This window comes from Hyperolius riggenbachi, chromosome 9, assembly GCF_040937935.1.
Source record: "Hyperolius riggenbachi isolate aHypRig1 chromosome 9, aHypRig1.pri, whole genome shotgun sequence".
In the NCBI taxonomy this organism is placed as follows: Eukaryota; Metazoa; Chordata; class Amphibia; order Anura; family Hyperoliidae; genus Hyperolius; species Hyperolius riggenbachi.
Genome location: NC_090654.1, coordinates 249,644,358 through 249,669,708, shown reverse-complemented (window position 1 = coordinate 249,669,708; position 25,351 = coordinate 249,644,358). Strand labels below are relative to the sequence as shown.

Genomic DNA, 25,351 nt, shown 5'->3' with positions numbered 1-25,351 from the left:
TACCTGGCTGGCAGGGCGTAGATTTCAATCAGCCACCGCTGCGCGCATCCGCCGTTTCCGCCACTCCCGCGCTTATTCCCGCAGCTCACTGCCTCTGCCTGTCTCTATAATGGCAGAGCCCAGTCAGCCCTGTTCATTGGCTCCTGACCCTGTCTATCAATGCAGGCCACTCCCATTGGCTTAAATTGATAAGCAGGGTCAGGAGCCAATTAAAGCGGCTCCTGACCGGCTCACAGGAACTCTGACATCATAGAGACAGCAGAGTGGGTGGCCCAGGTTCCCGACGTGCGGCGGTGACGGTGATTGCGGTGGGTATGCGCAGCGATTCATCGTTTCCCCTCAGGATTCCGCCATTTCTGTACCAGCGGTCTCTAGTCCTTGAGGGGGCAGAGACCACTGGTACTTAAGTGGTTAACCTCCCTAGCGTTTTAATTACGTGTGGCGCACGGCCACGGGAGGGTTTTTTTTACCTAATTTTTTTTTTCACGCAGCTAGCCTAGCGCTAGCTACATGATTCCCCGCTTCCAGCGGCATCCCTCCCACCCCTCCGATCGCCGCCGGCATTAATACCCATCAGGAAATCCCGTTCTGAACGGGATTTCCTGTAGGGCTTCCCACGTCGCCATGGCGATGATCGAACTGACATCGATGGCATGACTTCAGGGGGAGTCCCGATCCACCCCATAGCGCAGCCTGGCAGTGATTGGCCAGGCTGCGCAAGGGGTCTGCGGAGGGGCCTTTTTCGCGGCAGGTAGAGGCGGATCGGCAGCGATCAGGTAAAACACGCAGCTAGCAAAGTGCTAGCTGCATGTTTTAAAAAAAAAATTATGCAAATCGGCCCACCGGGGCCTGAGCAATCCACCGCGGCGTTACTGGACGAGCTGAGCTCAGCTCGTTCGTAACACCCAGGTGGTTAAAGAAGATGAAAAATGCTAGAGTACATCTTTAAAAAAAAACAAAAAAAAAACGACAATGTAAACATAAAAGATTTGAAATAATTTTAGGGCCTGTTCAGACTATGTGCGTTCCTAGACGTTTTAAGGGAACGTGTCTGGATACCAAAAACGCATAGAAACGGCTCCTAATGCTTTTGAATGGGCTAGCTCACATGTATGCGTATGAGATGCATACGTTTCTCATCCGCATTGCTGCACGCAGTTCTGTGCGTCACGCATAGAAACGGACGCAACGAAAGTCTATGGACACGTATCAAAAACGCGTACTATTGCGTTTTTAGTCTGCGGTTCCCATAATTCTTTTTTTTTCCCTGGGTCACGTGTGTGTGCAAAACGCAATAGAATACGCATTAGAACGCAAGAAAAACGCATGCGTTTTTAAACTTGCGTTTCTTTGATTTTAAACGCATTCTTCATACGCAGATAGTCTGAACAGGCCCTTAGGTTTTAAACATAAAATAAGACTGCAGGATTCTAGGAAAGTCCTATTTAGGATTAGAACTATAGATACAATTCTTTATCTCATCAGTTAATTTCCACTTCATAGTTTGCTTTTAAGACTATTTTACTGGAGAAACTCAGACATCCTACAAAGCTATTAGACTGGGTTCACACTACAGTCTAAATGGACAATGATAGAGGATTCGACACAGATCCTATGTTAAGCATGGGTACCGTTCCAATTTGTCTGTTCTGTTGCAATGACAAAAAGTCCTAACCTGCACAACTTTTGCGCAGGGCTGTGGAGATGGAGTCAAATCTATTTTTGGTTACCCGAGTCGGAAAAAATGCACCTACTCCAAATCCTAATTAAGTTTAAATTGTAATTAAAAAAGAAAATATGATAAAATATTCTCAGATTAAGTCCTCATAAACAACTAATATATACACAGTAATATCAGTGCTTAGTCCACAAAAATGAAATAAACCAATAAAAAACAAGTTATTTGTGCTGCTGTAATAAAGCAGTCACTGTATTTTTAAACTCAGATGTACATATCTGATTGTGTCTGTATATACGGTATATGATATGAAAATAGGGCCAACTGGGCTGTGAGGGTGCAGGACAGTGTTCTACCAGTTTTTTTCTGGTTGAACTTGAAGGACGGATGTCTCTTTTCAGTAAACAAGCACCAAGCTAGACTGAAGGAGAGGAGTGAATTGTATCCATGAGCAAAAAGGCCTCGATAGGGATTCCAACCCTTTCTGTTGCAGCAGTACAGTCTGTGTCACACTTGTCAACATCGCTGTTCACTCTTACAACTTAAAGCGGAATATAACCCTGCATTTCAACTTTGCTCTAAAACGTTATTTACAGCATATTATATGCAACCAGCATTTTTTTTTTTTACTAGACCAGCATTGGAAGGGTTACACACAGAGCTATAACGTTCTGTGGAGAGAAAAGCAGACGCATCCGAAGTTTAGATAGATACATTTAAGTAAACATAAACAAGATGTAACAAGTGTGGAATGTGATTCACTCTCTCTGACTGTGCAGGAGCTGGAGGACAGCCAAAGAGTGTGTAACATTCCTCACTTGTTACATTCTGTTTATTTAAATGTATCTATCTAAACTTCGGCTGCGGGGAGCAGTTCTCTCCACGGAACTCTAAAGCTCTGTGTGTAACCCTTCCAATGCTGGTCTAGTAAAAAAAAATGCTGGTTGCATATAATATGCTGTAAATAATGTTTTAGAGCAAAGTTGAAATGCAGGGTTATATTCCGCTTTAAGCTGGAGTTATGTGACAAGCTCTTGAATCCTTAGAGCATTTACCCTTAATGTTACATTTCTACTCAGAAGATGTGCAAAAAATTTGCATTTTTATAAATTAAAACTTTATTTCATCTAACAGAATTAAAAAGACTACAGTTTGTACATTAAACATTTGCAGCACAATGTTACTTAGCTGCATGATGTAATTTCAACCACTAGATGGCAGCAGAACACAACTAAGCCATACCCAGGTTGAAAGCCGCAGGATTTTATTTTAGATCATACATGTCAAACTCCGTCTGCTGGCCAAATTTGGCACTCAGAGCCATGAAATTTGGCCCTCAAGTGGTTTCCCCACTTTGCATTACATATTGGCCCACTCTAGACCACCAGGGAAGCTATATTGGAGGTCAAGCCCTAGAACACCAAGGAAGCCATATGGGGAGGCAGAGGAAAAGCACTAAACACCAGGGAACTGTATAGAGGAGGGTTGGGACCACTAAACACCAGGGAACTGTATAGAGGAGGGTGAAGGTCTCTAGACACCACGGAACACTATAGGGGAGGGAGGACCACTAGACACCAGGGAACTTTATAAGGGAGGAAGGTGGCCGGTAGACATTGAGTGTGGTCTGTGACTAGGTCCCAGTGTACATTTTTAGCCCGTGACTAGGTCTCAGTGTATAGTGTTCGGCCCACTTTGTATTTGAGTTTGACACCCCTGTTTTAGATGGATGCAGAACACTTTCTACTCTGATGATTTCCACCCGAGTCAGCTAAAAATAAAAAAGCTTGAAACTTGCCTATGAAGAGCGATGCCTCCAGAGGACTTCCATGTCCTGTGAGGCAGAAAGTTTGCAGCCGCGCCCCTCTTTGTGAACGAGCGCAGCTATAATTCACCTGTGTGTGCGGCCACGCATGTGCAGTAACACAGAGCCGTTCATGGACAAGCAGCTTTGCCTTACTGTGCAGGTGTGGCCATATTTGCACAGGCGCCGTACGACTGTTCATACACAGTGGGGAATGTGCCTACAGGAACATAACCACCAAGCTTTTGTTGAAAACGTTCAGAAGGTCCATGCGTGGCAACAGTGGGGTTGAGGAGGAAACGGGATGACTCTGGACTAACCAGACGCTTCTCTCTACCTGGGGAAATATCAAACTTTTTTATTTGCCTCAAATTTTCTTTAGTACCTTAGAAGTGAGGAAAGGGGAGGATGAACGAAGCCCATGGTGGGCAAGGTTTCCCAATCATGAAATGCCTCATGCTGCTCTTTCTCCCTTCCCATTCTGCGCAAAGTGTTTCTGAATTGCACATAGTTTTTGCTGTATGCGTGCAAGTTTGGCATCTAGGATTGCTTGGACAAGGCCTTGGGCATTTCCTCCAGGCTATTGGACGAAAGAAGCCAGTCAAATATGAAGAGCACTAGGAACAAGGATGTGGACAAGGACTCTTGCACAGGACAGAAGGAAAACAGAGAAATTCACCCTGTACATATTTAGAGAGTTTAGCCTGTCTAATCCCCCCTTATCTGTATCTAATTGCAACTGTAATTTGATCTCTCAGCTCTGCATCGGCAGAGCAGCTAATTTTTAAACAAAGGATGTTAACCTTATGTCTGTTGAAAGCAAAACGTAGACACATTGTACATTTATTGTAGGATTTGTATCAGCTGTAACAAAGAAATGTTTTACTTTAAAGGTCATTATGCTGTTGCTTATCTTTTAGAATACCACTCCCCCCCTACTTTCAAACATATTTACAGTCTGGCAAAGCATACAGTAAAATTCTATCCATCAACTACTTATCCATACAATTGTTCTAGCAATACAATTTGTTAATCAGCGCTAACTTATCCACCATGTGAATAACCATGCAATGCTATATTACCAAAATCACCAGAATATACGGTTCATAGAACCAAATGCTCTGTGCCTTTAATATAACAATCCCAAACATTTTGCACAACAAATGCCAACAATGCACTATAATCAAATGTTATAAAACGGCCACCACATTTCGAGATTGTCCAGGCAGAATGCTCTTTTTTAGCTGAGAAACACCAATATAAAAAATAATGAATAGCACTCTGACAAGCCAAACAACTGAATCCACTTCTACAGAATCGAAGGTTGAAAACCTTCCAATTAGATTCAGCTGTTTGGCTTGTCAGAAAGAACGGGTCCCAAAGCAATGTGTGCAAAAATTCCCCTTCCTGTTATTACCAGACTCAATCAAATTAGGACATCATCAGCCGGCTATCTTGCAAATTAGCTAATAAATTTGTGAAGGAAACGGCAAACTATTTTTTTTCTGTTCAAAACCCATCGACGCCTCATGAAGTGATCCTTAAAGTGTACCTGAGCCAAAGCTCTGGTACAAACTCACAAACTTGCCTAAAAAGAGGGAAGCCTCTGGACCCTAATGAGGATTACCTCACTGTCCTCCGGCCCACAGTTGGCAAGCTCGGACCCGGAAAAAAGCTGGACGTTAATCTGATTGGTGCAGCAGCAACCAGCTGGTGGGTCCCAGGCAGCGGTGGAGGACCAGAAGACAGCGTGGGAAGCCTCCGAAGGATCCTTAGGTAAGTTTGCGTTTCAGAAGCCAAGATTTGGCTCGGGTTCTCTTTGAGTGGGAACATACTCAAAATAATGGTTTGCCTCTAAAACATTCAACACAGTAATAAATGGATATGAAACACTATGAGACTGCTCTGATGTCTTTTGAATGAATATTTGAATATCTCACGGAAGCCAACAGATACCATTGCCTACAGGAAAAATTACCACATATACCTGTGCTCCTAGCAAAGTATTTAGTGAACATATAAAGGAGAGCAGGTTCTCTTCTTTGACGACAAAAAGAAAAGTTAGATGCTTCAGTAAAGGAAAGACTCTAGACGGTCCAGAGACTTCTGTGATCCTCCTCCACCACACTACTGCGAGACTCTTCTTCGCAGCTGCGCTTTCATTCGTGCACAAGCGTGGTCGCACTGCACAGGCGCAATGGCCCGAGCCTGCATAGTAGCACAAAGCCGCTTGTGCAAGGAGGAAAAAGCCGTGCACAAGCAATTCTATACTACTGCGCAAGCACGCGCTGCACTTCCGTCTGCACAGTGTGGCTGTGCTCGTGCATGGATGGGAGCTCAGCCCTGAGAGCATATCCGACAAGGCTTGTCCAACATGTTCAGAAGGTCTCGGCGCTGAATTGGTGGGTGGTGGCGGATAGGGGAAGCCTCAGAACTGTTGAGAGGTTTCCCACTACTGAGGTAAGGATTCAATTCTACCACTTTTCTTTTGCTTCAGGTACCCTTGAAAGCTACCAAGAGGGCAAGCTTACTTTTAAAGGATTTAAATTCACTTCAGGTACACGTTAACCAGCGAATAGTAATCATATTATGGTTTGAAATAACCACAATTTCATCACAGAGTAAACGCAAAACAAGAGTTCTTCTTAAACCAGAAGAGTGCCTTCTTAAAACAGAAGGTATTTGCAATTATTCAGATTGGGAGTGAGCTCAGAAGTGTCCCACAGTGCATCACTGCTGAATATGCAAATCATCATCATTTGCTGTCCCTCTAAGCTAACCACACCTCCAGATCCGCTGGTATAAAATGATGCGTCAGCTTGTTAATTGTATAGACCCACAACAATCCAACATGCATACAGACTGTTTCTGATTGGTATATCCTCATCAGTGCATGGCATGGATTATTGTGGCTCTGTGGGGTAGGATATGCCAATCTGAAACAGTCTGTATGCAGTCGGATTAGTGTTCTGTATTCCAGCGGTTCTGGAGGTGTGTTTAGCTTACAAGGACAACAAAGGATGATTTGCATATTCAGCAGTGATGCATTTTGGGAGACATCACATGCTCACTCCAACCTGAATAATCGCAAATACCTTCCGTTTTAGGAAGGCAAACTTTTGTTTTGCATCACACAGTAAAGAAAGCAATCAGGACAGAAGCTTTCCGCACTGCAAACAGAAAAACAAAAGTTATAAAAAAGTTACCGCTGGCGATCTGACTTGTAAGTGGCTGTAAGCTCATCAAACAGGGTGCTGTTCATCTCCATGAAGGCTTTTAAGACGTTGTAGACAAGCGCCACGATAGCCCTGGGATAAAGCAGACATGAGACACCATGAGATTAAAAAATACACAAAACATGAAAAAAGTGAGAGATCATGTAAAGAAAACCTGTAATGAGAAGGTGGCCACTATGGTAATTCCCCTATACTGTAAATATGCCGCCTGCCTGGCTATAATGCAGATTAATCTAAATAGAACCCATTAGTTAACCTCCCTGGTGGTAACCTCAAGTCAGGCTCGGGGTGGAAAAAAGAACCCAGGAGCGGTAATCCCGAGCCTGACTTGGGGTAGCTGTTGGGAGGTCTATGCAGAGCCTGAAGCGCAGCGGGCATTTCAATTCGCCTCCCCCGGATCCAGACACTGGCAGCCATTCTTCTTCCGGTCCTCGGAAGCTCTTGATCCCTCAAGTGAGATTACCATTTATCATCATGACGACAGACAGCGATCTCACTACAGGGGAACAGCGCCACCCGGAGGGAGAATTGCACCATCCCAGGGAGGTGCAGGGACTGCCGTAAATCTCTCTGCGGTGTGATATTTTCCTGGTTTTAGGGTCTAAAAGCGTGCAAAAAAATTTGCACCGCTTTTAGACCCTACAATCCAGACATAATTACACCGCCAGGGAGGTTAAAGAGGCCACTGCAACTAACCAAGAGAGCGTTTATTTCTGCAAAGTATTTGTAGAGATCTGCAAATCACCACATTTATTCACATAGCAATCAGCCTAAAGGATCACTCTCTGTGCACCAGCGAATCCGTGCTACTGAGCGGGCCTGAGCCCACTGCCTCCTGCGCAGCGCGTCCTCATTGTACAGAGAATAGAACATGGTCATGTAGATAAGGGTTCTGGCCGGTAGCAAAGGGGTTGTGGGGGGTCCGGTTAGCCCAGACATGGGCAAACTTGGCCCTTCAGCTGTTAAGGAACTACAAGTCCTACAATGCATTGCAGGAGTCTGACAGCCACAAAGGCAAATGCATTGTGGGAATTGTAGTTCTGTAACAGCGGGAGGGCCAAGTTTGCCCATGTCTGGGTTAGCCTCTAGAGGATGCAGAGACTTCTCCCTACTGAGGTAGGGGTTTTTATTTTTTTTTATTTTTTTACCAGGCTTTAGATTTACTTTAAAGGACCACTACAGTGAAAAAAGCAATCTGACAGAACCAACAGGTTTTGGACTAGTCTATCCCCTCACGGGGGATTCTCACCATTTTCTTTGTTTTCAAAAGCATTTCCTGAAGCCTCTGCATCCTCTAGAGGCTACCCGGATCCTCCAAAGCCCCTCTACCGACCAGAAACCTTATCTACGCGACCATGTTCTAGTCTCAGTACAATGAGGACGCACTGCGCAGGAAGCAGTGGGCTCAGGCCTGCTCAGTAGCATGGATCCGCATGTGGTGCACAGAGAGGAGGCCATACTTGGCACCTGTGTAGTGCGGTGTGCACATTAACAGAGGGGAACATGGCCGCGCGTAATATTAAATGTCCACTATTGTGTAGCGGGTCCCAGCAGAGGATCGGAGGGATGAAGAAAGAAAGCCTCTGGACCATCCCGATGCTTCCCCATATGAATGTAAGAATCACACTTTTTTTTTCTTTTTTTAAATCTTTGGGTACCCTTTAAATGGTCGCCACTCTTCTAAGAAATATTCACTTTATTTCTGCTTAACAACAATCAAAATCTGTGACGGCTATAGTTATAAAGTGGCAATTAGCTGTTCATCACATTAACCTCCCTGGCGTTCTGATTCCCGCGGCTGCGCAGGTTTTTTTGTACCCTATTTTTTTTTCTCTATCATGTAGCTAGCCTAGCGCTAGCTACATGATTCTCCCCCCCCCCCCAGCGTCTTCGATCGCCGCCGGCGCCCATGTAGAACAGGAAATCCCATTCTGAACGGGATTTCCTGTATGGGCTTCCCATGGCGATGATCGGAATGATGTCATTGACGTCGTGACGTCAGGGAGAGTCCGGATCCACCCCACAGCGCAGCCTGGCGGTGATTGGCCAGGCTGCACCACGGTGTCTGCGGCGGTGGGGGGGTAGGGGGGCTTCTTTCGTGGCAGGTAGCTGCGTGTTTGAAAAAAAAATTGTCCAAATCAGCCCACCAGGGCCTGAGCAGTGCCCTGCGGTGTTACTGGACGAGCTGAGCTCGTCCGTAACGCCCAGGAGGGGTTAATAGATCGCCAAATGGCGCTCACCATTCTGGAAGCAAAGAACACCATAGGCCTCAATGAAGAAAGGGGTGATTGCTTCACACGCAGTTTGCCAATTCACGATAGCACGCCATTTTTACAGGTGAGGTGCAGAGCAACCCTTTTTTTAGATAAATGATCAAATCAAATAAAACGCTGTATGTAAATAAATGGTGTGCAGGCGGCTGGTTAGTGTGGAGTACACCACTGGTGACTGAGCATATACAGTATTTATGTATACCAGGGAATCGTCTCTCCTTTATTTATACACTAAGGCAAGGACCTCGCTTCCAGAAAATCCTGTGCGTTTTCGAGCAATGCAGAAGCACACGCAATGATTCACCATGGGACGCACGCATACGCAAATTAGCTTTGCAAATTTTGGTTTGATTTCTTATGATGTGATCAGCCTGCCTTTTTTAAATGATTAAGAACAATCAGCAGTTGTAATGTAAATAATCAGATTCTCCTGTTATCGCCACACTCATCGGTGAGATGAGCCACATGCATTTAAAACGTTTTAATTTGAGTACATATATTGCATGCATAAAGGCATACATTTGAAAAATAATGTTATTCCTGTCCAACACACGGGCAGCTCCGTACTGCACCTGCACGAGCATGCTCTCTTTTGCACCCGAGCATGCGCAGTATGGAGCCATCCGTCTTTTGGCTTGGCTCCCAAAGCCTCCTCTAGTGAGGGATTGAAACGGGGAAGCCAGCACTGCAACGAGGGTACCACGAAAGGAGCAGAAAGGCTCTATAGGACTCATAACCTCCCTCTCCTTAGGCAAGTATCTAGTTCATTTTTGTTTTGTTAATTCCCATTAGCTTAAAGCTAGATTACCTTCTGGGGGGAGGAGAATTTGTCTTGGCACAGGGGGATCCGGAAGACAACGAACAGCATGAGGGGAAATAAACTTGCGCCCAAATATTCTTTTTAACTTTAGGCACACTTCAGGTATGATTTAAAGTGACACTGAAGCGGAAAAAAAATTATGATAATATGATTTGTATGTGTAGCACAGCTAAGAAATAAAACATTAAGATCAGATACATCAGTCTAATTGTTTCCAGTACAGGAAGAGTTAAGAAACTCCAGTTATCTCTATGCAAGAAAGCCATTAATCTCTACGACTTTTAAAGTCATGGAGAGGGCTGTCTTCTGACTTTTATTATCTCAACTGTAAGTGAACAGTTTTCTTTTTATCTGCCAGAGGAGAGGTCATTAGTTCACAAACTGCTCTGAAAGAATCATTTTGAATGCAGAGTGTTGTGTAATCTGCACATATTAGAGAATGATGCAATGTTAGAAAACACACTATATACCTGAAAATAAAAATATGAGAATATTTTCTTTGCTGCTAATCTTCTAGTAATTATTCATAGTACACAACCAATTCATTATATCATATATTTTTTTCCGCTTCAGTGTCTCTTCAAGCCCCATTTCATTCAAGGTAAATGTATTTCTTATGATGTGATCAGCCTGCCTTCTTTTAATGATTAAGAACAACCAGCAGCTGTAATGTAAATAATCAGATTCTCCTGTTATCGCCACACTCATCGGTGAAATGGCCACATGCATTTCATACTTTTGAATTTGAGTACATTATGCACTGACTTCCTTGCTAGCCTCTAGCAGATCAGAATTCTCAGCCCTAGGAGAGCAGACTTTACAAGCATGGAAGAGAAAGAACTCTTTACAAGTAGTGGGTACATTTTAGGACAACACTGTGGCCAGTTCAGGGTTAGTATAGGCACAGAGTAACAGCGTTTAATGTACACAAAATGTGCAATGTGGATGGATAGTTACTCAAATCACTCCACCTATGCAAAAATAATCGTTTTCACTTACGGATTCCAGTGTTCTTTCGAAATCCTGTAGAGACTTGCAAACATGATGGGTAGAATCACATTGGAATTTTCTTCTATTAAACTCATGATGTATTCATTGTTCCAATAGTACAACGCTCGCTCTGCCACCTATAGGAGGAAAAAACATTGATAGTAAGACGATAGAGTGGCATCATCAACATTGCTGCAGTAATTGTATACTCATAAGAGCGCTAATGGCAAAGGTAAACTCTTCCATGACCATTGCCAGGAGACTGTTCTATGGGCATAATGGAACTGTTCTATGTGCTCTATGACACCTGTCAACTTCTCAAAAGCTAGCCATACTAGGGTTAACTGTAGGGATGGTCAATGAGACGATAATAATGTAAAGTTGATGCAACATTATGCAAAATTTGCATGCAAATGTATGCAACTTAAAAATGAACCAATCAGATCCTGCTGAAGTTAAATTCGATTGGTCCATTTTCAAGGTGCATAAATTTGCATACAAAATATGCATAATCCTGCAACAACTAAAATTATTTGCATGTCACTGACCATCCTTAGTTACCTGAAAAATGAAATATTTAATGGAGCACCTGCCAGCTCTGCGCAGTAAAGTGCCTAGTGCCCGCTTTAGATGGTCATTTAAACTGATAAACCAAAATAAGTTAGAACCCAATCAACTTGCAGATTTGATGTATGTACGGCTACTTAAAGTGAACCTCCAGACTAAAAATCTACTCAGCAGCACTGAAAAGGCTTGGTGTTTCTTTAACAGTTTCACAGCATCAGAACTTTGTTTTTCTTACCCAAGCATCATTTTTAGCTGCACAAAAGCTTAAGCTCCGCCCCATCAAAGAAAACTGCCCGGGCTTTTTCCCCTGATGCTGTGCAAAGCATGATGGGATTTCCTATGTTATTCACGTTGCCTAGCAACTGGGAAGGGCGATCAGCACACAGGAAAGTTGGAACTGTGTGTCATGCTCTCTGTCACCTCCTTTCAACCAAAAAGATGGCTGCCCTCATGAAATCAAACATTTGCCTGTTCTTTTAAAACAAGGTGGGTAAGAGATTATATTACCTATCTATTTTAATGAACATAACTAATGTTACTTAATGACAATATGTTAGTTTAGGCTGAAGTTCCTCTTTAAAGAAGGACAATGTCAGGCTTTTTCTCACGGAAAAAAACAATACATCATGCTATCATTAAGCACATCCTGATGCGCGTTTCGTGATCAAAGGTCACTTCTTCAGAGGGATGCTGTACGGATTTAAATCTCCGTATGTTAGAACCTATACAAAACCCTCTATTATAGAGGGTCACGACAAGTCCACTACCTACAAATCATCCCAAAAGGCCCATCCCATAGTGCTAATACCTCCAGTAAACAGCATTAACTGAGACAACACGTGCCGTAGAATGGATGTCAGTATTCTGCAGGTCTCTAATGAACACTGCAGACATACCTGCCACTATAGTAAATAGAGCAGCATGCAGGGGAGGATACTGGTCGGGTGAGACGCTGGAGCCAAAGCGGCAGCACATCCCATGGAGGCTCAGTTGGACGGAGATGTGGAAAATTTGAAGGACAAACAAAGCGTCATTGATCAGGCCAGGCCACCTTCTTCCATAGCTCCTTGGTGTTTGAGCATGCATACATTTTCTCAGGGTAAGCATTCTTCCATAGCTCCATGGCCCAGTTCTAATGCTCAGACGACCATTATCGGTGCTTTCTGCAGTGAAAAGTGGGTAGCAGGACTCAACTGTCACTGCACAGCTGAATAGGCAGCAAGCCTGTGTCTGACACCTTTCTCTTATTGTCAGCAATAAATAGCTTTGCAATTTGCTCTACGGTGAGTCTTTTGTGGAATAATACCATATGGGTTAGCCATAGTTCCCTATCCACATCAATGAGCATGGACCTTGACTTTTTGATGGCTCACTGGTTGTCCTTTCTTGGCCCACTTTTGGTAGGTACTAACCACTGCCTACTAGGAACACCTCCCATAAAGACCTGCCATTGTGAAGATTGCCTGACCCAGTTGTCTAGCCATCACAATTTAGCATCTGTCAAAATCCCTCAGGAATTAGGCCTAACAATTTTTCTGGCTTCCAACACATCATTATCTTGATATCATTATCATCAGAGTACACGCTGTTAATTTGCTGCCCAATACATCCCATCCTGGGATGGTTTCCATTACCACAAAATAATCACAGTTCTTCACTCAACCGTGTCAGTGGTTTTTATGTTGTGGCCACCTGGTGTTTATCTTCACATTCTATAAGTTGCACAGTATGTATGGATTACATAATTTGAATATACAACCTATACGAGTGTATCACACCATGTGGCTTGAGACAAGTAATGACACCCACCTGAAAATGAGGACTGGAGACACATCGGGAAATTTGTTTAAACAAAGGCTCCTGGATTTTAACAAACTGTGAAGGTTCAATAACGTCCAAGATCTCCTCCAGTTCCCCGAGAAACATGACCTGGAGGCAAAAAAAAACATTACGTGCAATTAGTGTGTTAAATTATGGAATTGCAATTGTTTGAGCAAAGCCCCTGCCCGAGACAGTTGGCAGGACTGTGTGGAGTAGGAGCACATCAATGGGTCATTACTCTGCTCTTTTCTCCTGTGAATAAAGTAGGATGAAATTTTAAATTACATTTTTGCCCCCCAAAAATGAAAGGATACCAGAGGTGACATGTGACATGATGAGATAGACAGGGATATGTACAGTACAAAGCACACAAATAACTATGCCGTGTTCCTTTTTTTCTTTCTAAGCCTGAAAGAGTTAAATATCAGGTATGTAAGTGGCTGACTCAGTCCTGACTCACACAGGAAGTGACTACAGTGTTCACTGATAAGAAATTCCAACTCTAAAACACTAGCAGAAAATGGCTTCTGAGAGCAAGAAAGAGATAAAAAGTGTCAATAGTTCCTAGATTTTAGCTCTGGCATACTTCAATGAATGTGTCATTGAGCAAAAACAATAAAACAGTTAAAACTTAAAATGTAGATTTAAACATAAAATAAAACTGTGGAATATCTTAAAAAGTAATTTTTAAGGCCCATACACACGTCGGATTTTTGCGAACGGCCCGTCGTTTGAACGTTCCGTCGTTCGCACGTCAAATCCGGCGTGTGTACAGACTATCGTTCGGGTGATAAGACTGGTTTTCAGCGATCCGCCCAGTCTTATCACCCGGACCTTTAGGAGAATGAAGATAGATACAATTGTTTATTTCATTAGTTTATTTTCACCTCGGGTGTCTTTTAAACACAGTAAAAAAACAAATATGGCATATTATAAGACTGGTCTGATGTCATTTAACCTCCCTGGCATTAAATTGTTGCAGACTTTTTTTTGGAGGGCTATTTTTTTTTTTTTTTTTAAACTTGTTTTAAATCATGTAGCTAGCACTAGGCTAGCTACGTGTGTGTCCCAGTCGCCCCGGTGCTGTGTCCCACTCCCCGATCGCCGCTGGCTATATTTACAGCTCCGGGATCCCGCGAGAGCCGTAAATTCTTTCTGCTTCGGTCGTCACTATGGCGACAATCGGACATGACGTCCTGCGCAGTCCCCATCCTCGCCACAGCGACGCCTGGTGGTGATCGAAGAGGCTGCGCCAGCGCAGGCTCCGGTAGGGGGGGGTTACGTATAACGCCCCTGATCACGGCGATCGGGGGGGGGGGGGGGGATTCGCGGCGGCAATCGAGCCAAGTGCTAGCTACACGATTTTTTTTTTTTTACCCAATCGCGTTCCGTCGTTTTCACTTGAGAAATGTTCACCTCCCATTCATTAGCCTATAACTTTATCACTACTTATCACAATGAACTGATCTATATCTTGTTTTTTCCGCCACCATTTAGGCTTTCTTTGGGGGGTACATTTTGCTAAGAGCCACTTTACTGTAAATGCATTTTAACAGGAAGAATAAGAAAAAAACCTGAAAAAATTGATTATTTCTCAGTTTTCAGCCATTATAGTTTTAAAAGAATACATGCCTCCATAATTAAAACTCACGTATTGTATTTGCCCATATGTCCCGGTTATTACACCGTTAAAATTACGTCCCTATCACAATGTATGGCGACAATATTTTATTTGGAAATAAAGGTGCATTTTTTCCGTTTTGCATCTATCACAATTTACAAGTTTAAAATAAAAATAATATAGAAATATTTCATCTTTACATTGATATTTAAAAAGTTTAGACCCTTAGGTAAATATTTACATGTTTTTTTTTTAATGTAATGGTTTTTTTTTTTTATAGTAAACATTTTATTTGGGTAGTTTTGGGAGGGTGGGAGGTAAACAATAGGTTTATAATGTAAATGTGTGTTAATTTTCATTTTTTTTAACTTTTAGTTGTAGTATTACTTTTTGGCCACAAGATGGCGGCCATGAGTTTGTTTACATGACGTCACTCTAAGCGCAACACACGCTTAGAGCGACGCATGGGGGAGGCAACAAGCAAGAAAAGGCGCAGCTTCCGAGAGAAGCTGTCGCTTTTTCAGCGGGGGAGAGCAATCAGTGATCGGGCACCATAGCCCGATTCACTGATTGCCTGGCTAACCAACCGCGGGCCGGGAGCACACGTGCACGATCGGCCGCGGGAGTGCGCATGGTTCCTGGACGTAGTTTCTACGTCCAGGGACCAAAATAGGTTAATCTCCCTGGGCCATGCTATCCCCTCCAGCGGTAATGGACGAGCTGAGCTCGTCCATACCGCTCAGGAGGTTAAAGGCATATTTAGACTTCACTCAAGCCAACTGACGACATTGCCGGCTGCAGGTCAAATTATCACATTAAATTGTAATTAAAGTGAAAATAAACGGATGATAAACAATTGGATCTACATTCCTATTCCTAAAACTCACATTTGTATATCCTGTAGGTTTAGGTTTAAAAACTTGAAAAAGATTTTTTTTCCTCGGCTCAGTGACAGCCTGTCCTGCGTCTCAGAGAGCTCAAGGATATACATTTTTGACTTTTTTGTATCTATCCCCTGTATTCAGAAGCCCAGTTCATTACCAGGAAAGTGTTTATGGCTGTAATTCCTCATCAGTGAAGGACGCTATAGTCTGACTGGGTCCCGACTGGAGCCCAGATTCATAGCTGAATGTTAACTCTTTCAGACAGGGATAGAAGAAAAAGAGCACAGCATAGGCATCTGTATGCTTGTCATTGTACATACACTCCCCTCTAAAATGTTTTCCCTGCTTTATATTATCAAATGTAACGTGGTCTCTGGGACTAGGAAGGAGAGTATTTTGGAGTTATTACTAAAGGGGCAAGACCTAGTGTGCCTGTAGGCTGGAGAAAATGTAGTAGTTCAATGGAATGCTTGATGAATAATCACTAAAGAGTCATTTACGGCTATCCAGAGTACATTCATGGTTTTAACCACTTGCCAACCGCACACTCATCCCGTGCGGCGGCAAAATGGTAGCTGGAGGACTAGCGACGCAGATCTGCGGCGCCAGGTGCCTCCCTAATTAATCAGGAAAGGCCGCTCGCGTGAGCGGCCGTTTCCTGTTAGATCACTGAGCGGGTCTCTGTGAATAGCCTGCGAGCCGCTGATCGCGGCTCGCAGACTAAATGTAGACGCAGGAGACGTTTGTCTCCTTTGTTTACATTGAACGGCGCTGCGCCCGTAAGGCAGATCGGCGATCCCCGGGCCAATCAGCGGCCGGGGATCGCCACCATGTGACAGAGGACATCCTGTCACAGGCTGCCTAGGACGGATAGCGTCCTGTGCAGCCCCGATCCCCAGGGGGGAGAGGTAGGAGAGGGAGGGGGGAATTTCGCCACGGAGGGGGGCTTTGAGGTGCCCCCCCCTGCAACATGCCAGCCAGCAGGAGCGATCAGACCTCCCCAGCACATCATCCCCATAGGGGGGAAAAAGGGGGGCGATCTGATCGCTCTGCATGCAATCTGATCTGTGTTGGGGGCTGCAGAGCCCACCCAGCACAGATCATAAAAAACAGCGCTGGTCCTTAAGGGGGGGGGGGGGGTAAAGGCTGGGTCTTCAAGTGGTTAAAGATAAGGGAGGGCGATTATTGGTTTACCCCTTATTCAGGTTAAGTTTCAACCACCTGTACGATATCCATATTGCGATGGCGAGAGGTGTACACACACTGCCAAATTCTGTCACCCACCGGGAATGTGACTCCAACCCTCGGGTGACAGTTTGGGGCCCAATGCGCATTATCATAAATGAAGCAGTAAGGTGTGTTGGCAATACAGTAGGCACAGCATGTGTGATAGGGTAAAGCATTCATCCCCTTGGTACCTATATAGCAGGCTCAGCATGCTCTGAACGTGGTAGACATGTATCCTGTATAGCCTAAAGTAAGGAGTGAACACCGCAAATACGCCCACAAACACACACACACACACACCACTCACCTCTTTTTGACTACACGTTTTTGGCCAAAATTTCATCAGTCCTCTAATAACCTAAACAAAACAAACAAACAAAAAAAACAGGTCATTATTTCTTCTAAACGCTAGCTGTATGTACTGAACTGGGTAGATGTTAGCGCTACTTACTGGTTCTGTGAGGCTGGGGTCTTTTTCCAAAAACTGTACTATGCAATAAGCCAGCTAGAACAATAGAAAAAAAAAAAAAAAAATCAAATATTTACTACCAGGTGGTTTAAACAACATTTAGCAAAATGGTGAGATAATTGAGAGATAACGATTTGGTTATTGCAAACTATAAACAGTAGTACAGTAACATAAAAAGCTTATATAACTATATAAATTGACATATGTGAATCAAGGTCATACAAAATTGACAAAGTTGACAGTAGTGCTCAGCGAATTGCACTCTTGCTAAATTGCCAACCTTCAGGTCGCATTTTTCTAATGCCCGTTTAGGCATGCAATCTACTCAGGGGGACTACAATGAACTTATCAGACCAGTGGGCTAGAAAAAGCCCCCCGATAAAGCTAAATCTTCATGCAAAAGGGAAAGTGCTAGATTAAGAAATATATAAAGAGGAGAACGACAACATTAATAAACATTAATAGTCACTACAGATTGGCCGTTGATCAATAAATGTATTTAGTGCATCCAAGGCACCTTAGGTTCAATTGGAGAAGGTCTTCTAGCTCATATCCTAAATTCTAACCAGGATTTAGGAAGTGAAAGAAGCTAGCATTACCTAAGTTTCTACTCCCAAGCATCTGTTCTAATAGCATGGTCCTATTTACTATAATTAGCAATTGGGAAATTGAAATCTATTCGGCAGACTTTCAATTTAGCCGCATCTACACGCGTAGATGAGGCCACGATGCTCCTTATCAATCGAGCCGCTGATGCAGCTCGATTGATAAGATCCGACAGGACGGATCTCCCCACCGCCGATTCCCTGCTCGCTCCCCGCGAGGGGTCGATGGCAGGGAATCGAGCGGAAGATAAGCGCCGCGGGGACGAGCGGGAATCGAGCGGGTATTGATTCCGCCGCACGAGCGGCGAGCGGGGACGCGGAAGAGGCGATCCGGCGGCTAATCGAGCCGCCGGATCGCCGCCTCATCTACACGTGTAGATGAGGCTTTAGGGCTTGTTTATACTACAAGAGCTTTTCTAAGCGCTCGTGATTTTAAAAGCTCTTGCTAACGTTATCCTATGTGTATGTTCACACTGGAGAGATGTGATTTTGTAAAAATCCCCCATAGCAATGCATTAGCAAGAGCATTTAAAATCTCTAGCGTTTAAAAAGGTCTTGTAGTGTGAACGGGCCCTTCGAAGGGATTAACGATACAGCTACGATCATTATACAGCAAATCAAAGGCTGAATATTTTTGGGGAGATCTGGGTTTGATAGATCTAAAGGTGGCCACACACGATACTATAAAATGATCAGATTTATGGCAATTCGATTAAAAAAAGATGGGATTTCCTGAATTTTTTTTTTATTAGAGTGAGAAATCCGAGCCGATTTCCCATTTTTATTCGATAAAGGTCAATCGGTATGCTGGATTTTTCTGATCAATTTTTTTGAAAATTTAATGGTGTATGGTAGAGTGTCAATTTCCTTATATATACTTCCAAGTCAATTTTCTCAGAGTTTCCATTCATTTTTATCATAATTGGGGGAAAATTGAACATGTGTGTGGTACATTGGTCAGATTTTATAAATGTTACAATCAGCCACAAAAATTGATTGCAATTCTTGAATTGAACAGATACTTAAATTGTATGGTGTGTGGCCACCTTAACCGTGTTTGGAATCAGAAGCTCTTTATGGCTTCTGATCTCACACTAATAAGTCATTCTAGAAACTGAATGTTCTGTAACTTTCCTTTGACCCGCAATCCCAGGGAATCAGTTGAAAAATGATTTGGAAAGAATTGGTGAAAAAAAGTATGTAAGGCAGCAGGAAATAATGAGGACAGAGATCTGCATTACCTGTGCATGGAACAGCGATAAGCTCCTGACAGTGTGAAGGGGAATCAGCACTTTCACAAGAAACTGTTTATGTTCAGCTTTCAGAGGTAATGCAAAGCCATTGATAATACTGCAAGAGAAAAGAAGACTTCTAAGCACAACGCACTAAACAAAACCTGAGCAAAATCCATTTCTGTGAGCGTGACAAAGAGCTAGCCAAGATATTGACCATTCTCCTACTGGACAAACAATGTGCAATCTCAAGCCTAGTTCACACTGAAGACAGAACCGCGATTGCGAACGGCCAAAATCTTGCATTTTACCGCGATTTGCGGTACCCGTTCAATAGAACGAGAATCACAGCGCAATCCTCAAAGTGCTGCTTGCAGTGAGTTTGCGATTGATCGCAACCACTGCAGTGAGAAAGTATCCATAGGGATACATTAGTAGCAGCAATCGCCGGTGATCAGCAAAGCGCTGCAAAAGTGCCAAGTGTGAACCAGCCCTCATTTTTCGAAGGTGGTTCAATTAACTTTTTGTGGTATTTCGGGACTTCAATGCTTCAGCCAGTAAGGACTGAGTGGAGAAACCATCCTCCAATCATGTGCAGAGAAATCACTACTTTCACTCGATGCTTTGTACACAAGGCTGTTTTTAGGCATAGACAAAGCAGGCACAGACCTGGAGTGACACCTGCAGGATGGGGCACCACAAAGCTATACTTAGTGCGATTTGTTTTAGAAAATGTACAAACCACTGATAGTTTGATTAAGAAAGGGATAAGAGATGATTTTAACACCTGAATGGGAACTGCTGCTTAACATAAGAAAGGATAACAGAATAGCACAACAATAAAAAGGCAGATGCTATTAATCATCTAATTAAGCTGCAAATCGTTTATATCGAGTGTGTCAAACTCAAATTCAAAGTGGGAAGAAATTAAACATTGGTACCAAGTCAATGGCCAACTTCACTGTCTAGTGCCACCTTCCTCCCTTATACAGTTCCCTGGTGTCTAGTGCCCCCCTCCCTCCCTTATACAGTTCCCTGGTGTCTAGTGCCCCCCTCCCTCCCCGATACAGTTTCCTAGTGTCTAGCACCCCTCTCCTTCCTACATATGCCTTCCCTGGTGATCTATGGCTTCAGCCCCAACATAGCTTCCCTGGTTGTCTAGAGTGGGCCAAACATAATGCAAAGTAGGGAAACTACTTGAGGGCCAAATTTAATTGTTCTGAGGGCCAGAGTTTGACGTGTGTGTGTGTATTTTTTAATACAGTGGCTGCACACCACTTATGACAATTAAAGTAGGGGTTTGTTATGTGGATTCCATAATTTTGGTTCTGAGAGGTGTGTCCTGTCTACTAATGTATCCCATCCCACTTTACCAATTATTGTAGGATATGATCTATCTATTTACAAGATCGGGAGGGGGATTTGGGGGGCAATAAGGTGCATTGCCTGGAAGGCTAGAAACAGCCCTGTTTGTACATAACTGGACGTGTAAAAAACAAAAAGAAATGAACTCATCACTGCTGTTATATATATATATATATATATATATATATATATATATTTATATATATATTTTTTTTTTAAATAAAACTATTTAAAGTAACTCAATAAAAATGAACATATTTCGAACATTTTCTTTCTCCATACACAAAAGACATTTAACCACTTCAGGACCACAGACTCACAACCCCCTCCCCCCACCCAGTGACCAGGCTATTTTTACTAATTAGGGCTCAGCAGCTTTAAGTGCTCGCTGCAGGGCCGCGTACAACTCAGCACACAAGTGATATCCAGCAACCTTTTCTGCCCACCAACAGAGTTTCTGTTGGTGGGCTCTGATCCCTGCTGGCATATTTGTTTATTTATAAATTTCTTTTTTTTTTTAAATGAAATTTTTGTGCATGGAACAGCGATAAGCTCCCTCCCCCCGCCAGCCACCGACAGCGATCGGCTGTCATAGGCATCCTGTGCCTTCCCCAGTGGACAGCCAAATGACACGGCTGTCCCCAGTACAGCGCTGCCTTAGATTGCAACACTGTACATTGTAAATAGACGACGGTTTCGCCGTCTAACAGTCTCCTAATGGCAATCGCCACTGGGAGACTGATGACGGAGCAGAACTCCATCATTCAAGTGGAGACGCGCGCACGATCGTCTGCAGGACACGCCCCCAATTGGCATTAAGCGGTCCTGGGGCTGCCGCCGCGTTCACGCCGATTGGCGAGGAATGGTTGGCAAAAGAGGTTAAAGGGGGAATTAAGTAAGGTATATGGAGGCTGCCATATTTATTTCCTTTTAATCAATACCAGTTGCCTGGCAGCCCTGCTGGTCTATTTCTCTGCAGTAGTATTTGAATAACACCAGAAACAAGCAGGCAGCTAGTCTTGTCAGATCTGACTTTAAAAGTCTGAAACACCTGACCTGCTGCATGCTTGTTCAGGGGCTATGACTAATAGTATTAGAGGCAGAGGATCAGCAGGGCTGCCAGGCAACTGGTATTGCTTAAAAGGAAATAAATATGGCAGCCTCCATATACCCCTCTCTTCAGTTCCCCTTTAACCACTTCAGCCTACAGCGTCGAAAATCTTAAGCATCCAAGCAATGTTCACCTCCCATTCATTCGCCAATAACTTTATCGTTACTTATCACAATTAATTGATCTATAGCTTGTTTTTTCCACCACTAATTAGGCTTTCTTTGGGTAGTACATTTTGCTAAGAGCCACTTTACTGTAAGTGCATTTTAACAGGAAGATTAAGATAGAAATGGAAAAAAATCATTATTCCTCAGGTTTTGGCCATTATAGTTTAAAATTAATACATGCTACAGTAACTAAAACCCATGCATTTTATGTGCCCATTTGTCCCGCTTATTACACCGTTTAAATTACGTCCCTATCACAATTTATGGCGCCGATATTTTATTTAGAAATAAAGGTGCATTTTTTCAATTTGCGTCCATCACTATTTATAAGCTTATAATTTTAAAAAAATTAATAAGATACTCTCTTGACATGTATATTTAAAAAGTTCAGACCCTTAGGTAACTATTTATGTAGTTTTTTTTTTTTTAATTGTAATTTTTTTATTTTTTTTTAAATACAAAAATGTATTTGGGTAATTTTAGTTTGGGAGGTAAATAGCTAATTTTAGATGTAATATAATGTATTTTTTTTTATTTAATTTAGGTATGTGGGTGCAGTTTACTATTTGGCCACAAGATGGCCACATTCAAAAAATTCCTAGATGCGAACGATCTCGCATCTAGGAACTATAAGAAGAAGGTGATGTTTCCTGGGGGCAGAAATACCGCGCTCTCTGATGAGAAAGCGTCGGCATTTCTGCCTGGGACTTAGATCGGTGAATGGGAATTATATTCCCATTCACTGATCGGGGGGGCAGCGGGAGGCAGCGGGAGGCAGCGGTAGTGCGCGCGGGCGCGCGCCCGATCGCGCGCACCACACGGCTGCAGCAGCAGTGCCCATCTGGACGGATATATCCGTCCAGATAGGGTGAAGTGGTTAAAGGCTGGAGGTGAATAATATTTCACAATGAAAAAGTGAAGAAATCAATGAGGACAGTGAGATCTTTTGCTGTAGTTTAACTCTAAAGGTGGTCACTAATGATCCAATCTTTTTCATCCAATCTTACCATTTCTATGTAATATAAGGGACTGCCTTAACTATCCATTCAATGTATTTACTCAATTTATACTTATACTACATAGATTTGGTAAAATTGGATGAAAAAGACTGGATCATTAGTGGCCACCAATAAGAAATTAGATTTTAAGTAGTTCACTTACCTTCCTAATATTTCCAGCAGTTCTGCTACACCATTAAAGTGTTCTGTTTCATAAACAAATCTGAGACCAAAATAAAAAAAAAACACATAGTTTGAGTATATTGGCATTTTAATAAGGAACACATACCATCCTCTCTACATTACTTGTTTTACAAGCTGACAGCTCTATGAGATCTGGCTGTATCTGTGCCGCCCACTACTGAAGCATGACTGAGAACACTGTAGCCATAACACCTCCGTACTGTAGTGTAAATATTGTCACCTCTTCTGGATCTACCCAGTTTCTAATATTTCTACACAGACAACCTGGAGGTCCTCTAATGTTTTTTGGCCAAAATGTCAACATTTCTTTAAAGTGACCCTTCAGCAAATCTAGATTAGTAAAATTCAGTAAATCTAAGCAATATAAACTGAGGATATTATATGTGCACAAAGGTTACTTTAAAGCCAACTGGGTAGGGGGAGGTGGTGCTCTCCAGCCCTCTGGTCTATGCACAAATCTATACAGACGGGTGGGTCGGGAGATGTAGTTACATTAATAGACTACATCTCCCAGCATGCATTGCGGTGGCCAGGGACGTGTCACTGCGGCTGTCAACTGCTTCATCTGCGGCACACGACGAAGCAAGATGGAGGAGCATGTTTTGATGGGAGGCTCAATTCCCCCCCAAAAAACACACACCATTTAAGAAGCTCCGTTAAGGAAAGTTTCATTTAATTTCTTAGTCAAATAGGGTGAATATGTCCCATTAAAGGGAGTCTGAAGTGAGTTATAAAATAAAAAACAGATACTCACCTAAGGAGAGGGAAGGCTCTGGGTCCTATAGAGCCTTCCCGTTCTCTTGCTGGTCTCCTCGTTCCCCCGCAGGCTCCTCCATTTGAACCTCCTGCCGCGGGAGACTTTGAGAGCCTGTGTGCTTTTGAAGACTGCCGAAGAAAGGCGCAGTACGGAGTGGCCTGTCTTTATAAGCCCGGGTGCTTCCAAAAACAGCCGAAGTCTCCCCAACCCGGAAAAGAGCAGTCTACGACCAAGTGGTGGTGGACTGCTAACGGGGGAGCCTGCTGTGGAACGTGGAGACCAGCAGGAGAACAGGAAGGCTCTATAGGACCCAAAACCTTCCCTCTCCTTAGGAGAGTATCTGTTTTTAATTTTAAAATTCGCTTCAGTGTCACTTTAAGTACAGTGAAAACTGCAGAACAAAGTCCTTTTTTTTTGCTTTTGTTCCAGAGATATGCCCTAGATCTGACAGCCACAGTCATGACTCAAAGGCAAATGCATTGTGGGACTTATAGCTCAACAACAGCTGGACGGCCGAGTTTGCCCATGCCTGCCCTAGATGATTATTTTCAGATAAGTACCATTTAACAGTGTCAGGAGAAAGTCCAGTGCCATGTCATTTTCCAAGTCTTTTGGTTCTTTAATGGGTTGAATGGCTTCACTGACTGATAAGGGGGCTAAAAACTCAGCTTTCAGTTCCACCTAATATTTTCTCAATGATTTGTTTTACTGTAGGATCTAGTGATTGTGCATTTTATTACATGCTTAGATTATACTGCCCTAGTTCACTTCAGAATCCCACTTTAACAAGCCTCTAATAGAGTGAAAGGATATCCGAGGCGAGTTTAAAAATCTAATTTTACTTACCTGGGGCTTCATCCAGCCCCGAGAGGTCACATGTGTCCCTCACCACAACTCCTGGCTTCTCCTCGGTCCCGCTGGCCACCTCTGAAGTATCGCGCCCACGTCATCGGGAGGGTAATGTGCCTGCGCAGTACACTCCTGGGGACATGGGCGTGTTCGAGCATTGCGCAGACGCAGAAGACGCCAACCCATTGGGCGGCGGTGATATTTTAAAGGCGGGTGGCCAGTGCGACCAGGAGAAGACCGGAGCTGCGGCGAGGGACACACCTGACCTCTAAGGGCTGGAAGAAGCCCCAGGTAAGTAAAGATAGATTTTTCAACTCGCCTCGGATATCCTTTAAGCTGGGTTTCCACAATAAGCAGCAGCATTGGTGTACAAGTCTACTGAGCCACGACAGGTCCATTATAAAATTAGTCTTAATGTATGTAATAAATTCCAGTATTTCAGAAAGTAAGAGCCGTTTTCAATGAAACAATTAAGGAGACATATTCAGTTTAGACACAATGGGGTGCAGGATTCTCCCCAGAAATTTTTTTCAGCCGGGTGGCATGAAAAAGTAGCCGGGTGGGGAAGTAAGGGCCCTTTTTCCACTAGGAAGTGCGATCGCAATTGCACTGCGATCACGCAACCTACAATTTACGCTACCTCTGACTGCTCCATATAGCTGCGCGGAACAGT

General features: G+C 43.4%; 1 protein-coding gene across 4 annotated transcripts in view; it reads right to left on the bottom strand.

Annotated features, from left to right (window-relative positions):
- PPP2R5E (protein phosphatase 2 regulatory subunit B'epsilon) overlaps positions 1-25,351 on the bottom strand; it is a 147,647-nt gene that overhangs the window by 7,653 nt on the left and 114,643 nt on the right. For 3 of the 4 annotated variants that reach the window (XM_068254269.1, XM_068254270.1, XM_068254268.1), the window contains exons 7-13: positions 23,032-23,091; positions 19,237-19,345; positions 17,373-17,426; positions 17,229-17,279; positions 13,178-13,297; positions 10,811-10,938; positions 6,689-6,790 (exon numbers count right to left, since the gene is read on the bottom strand). In XM_068254269.1, the coding sequence (XP_068110370.1) occupies positions 6,689-6,790; positions 10,811-10,938; positions 13,178-13,297; positions 17,229-17,279; positions 17,373-17,426; positions 19,237-19,345; positions 23,032-23,091 (624 nt within the window). The remainder of the gene's footprint in view (positions 1-6,688; positions 6,791-10,810; positions 10,939-13,177; positions 13,298-17,228; positions 17,280-17,372; positions 17,427-19,236; positions 19,346-23,031; positions 23,092-25,351) is intronic. The other variant, XM_068254271.1, reaches the window with a different exon arrangement.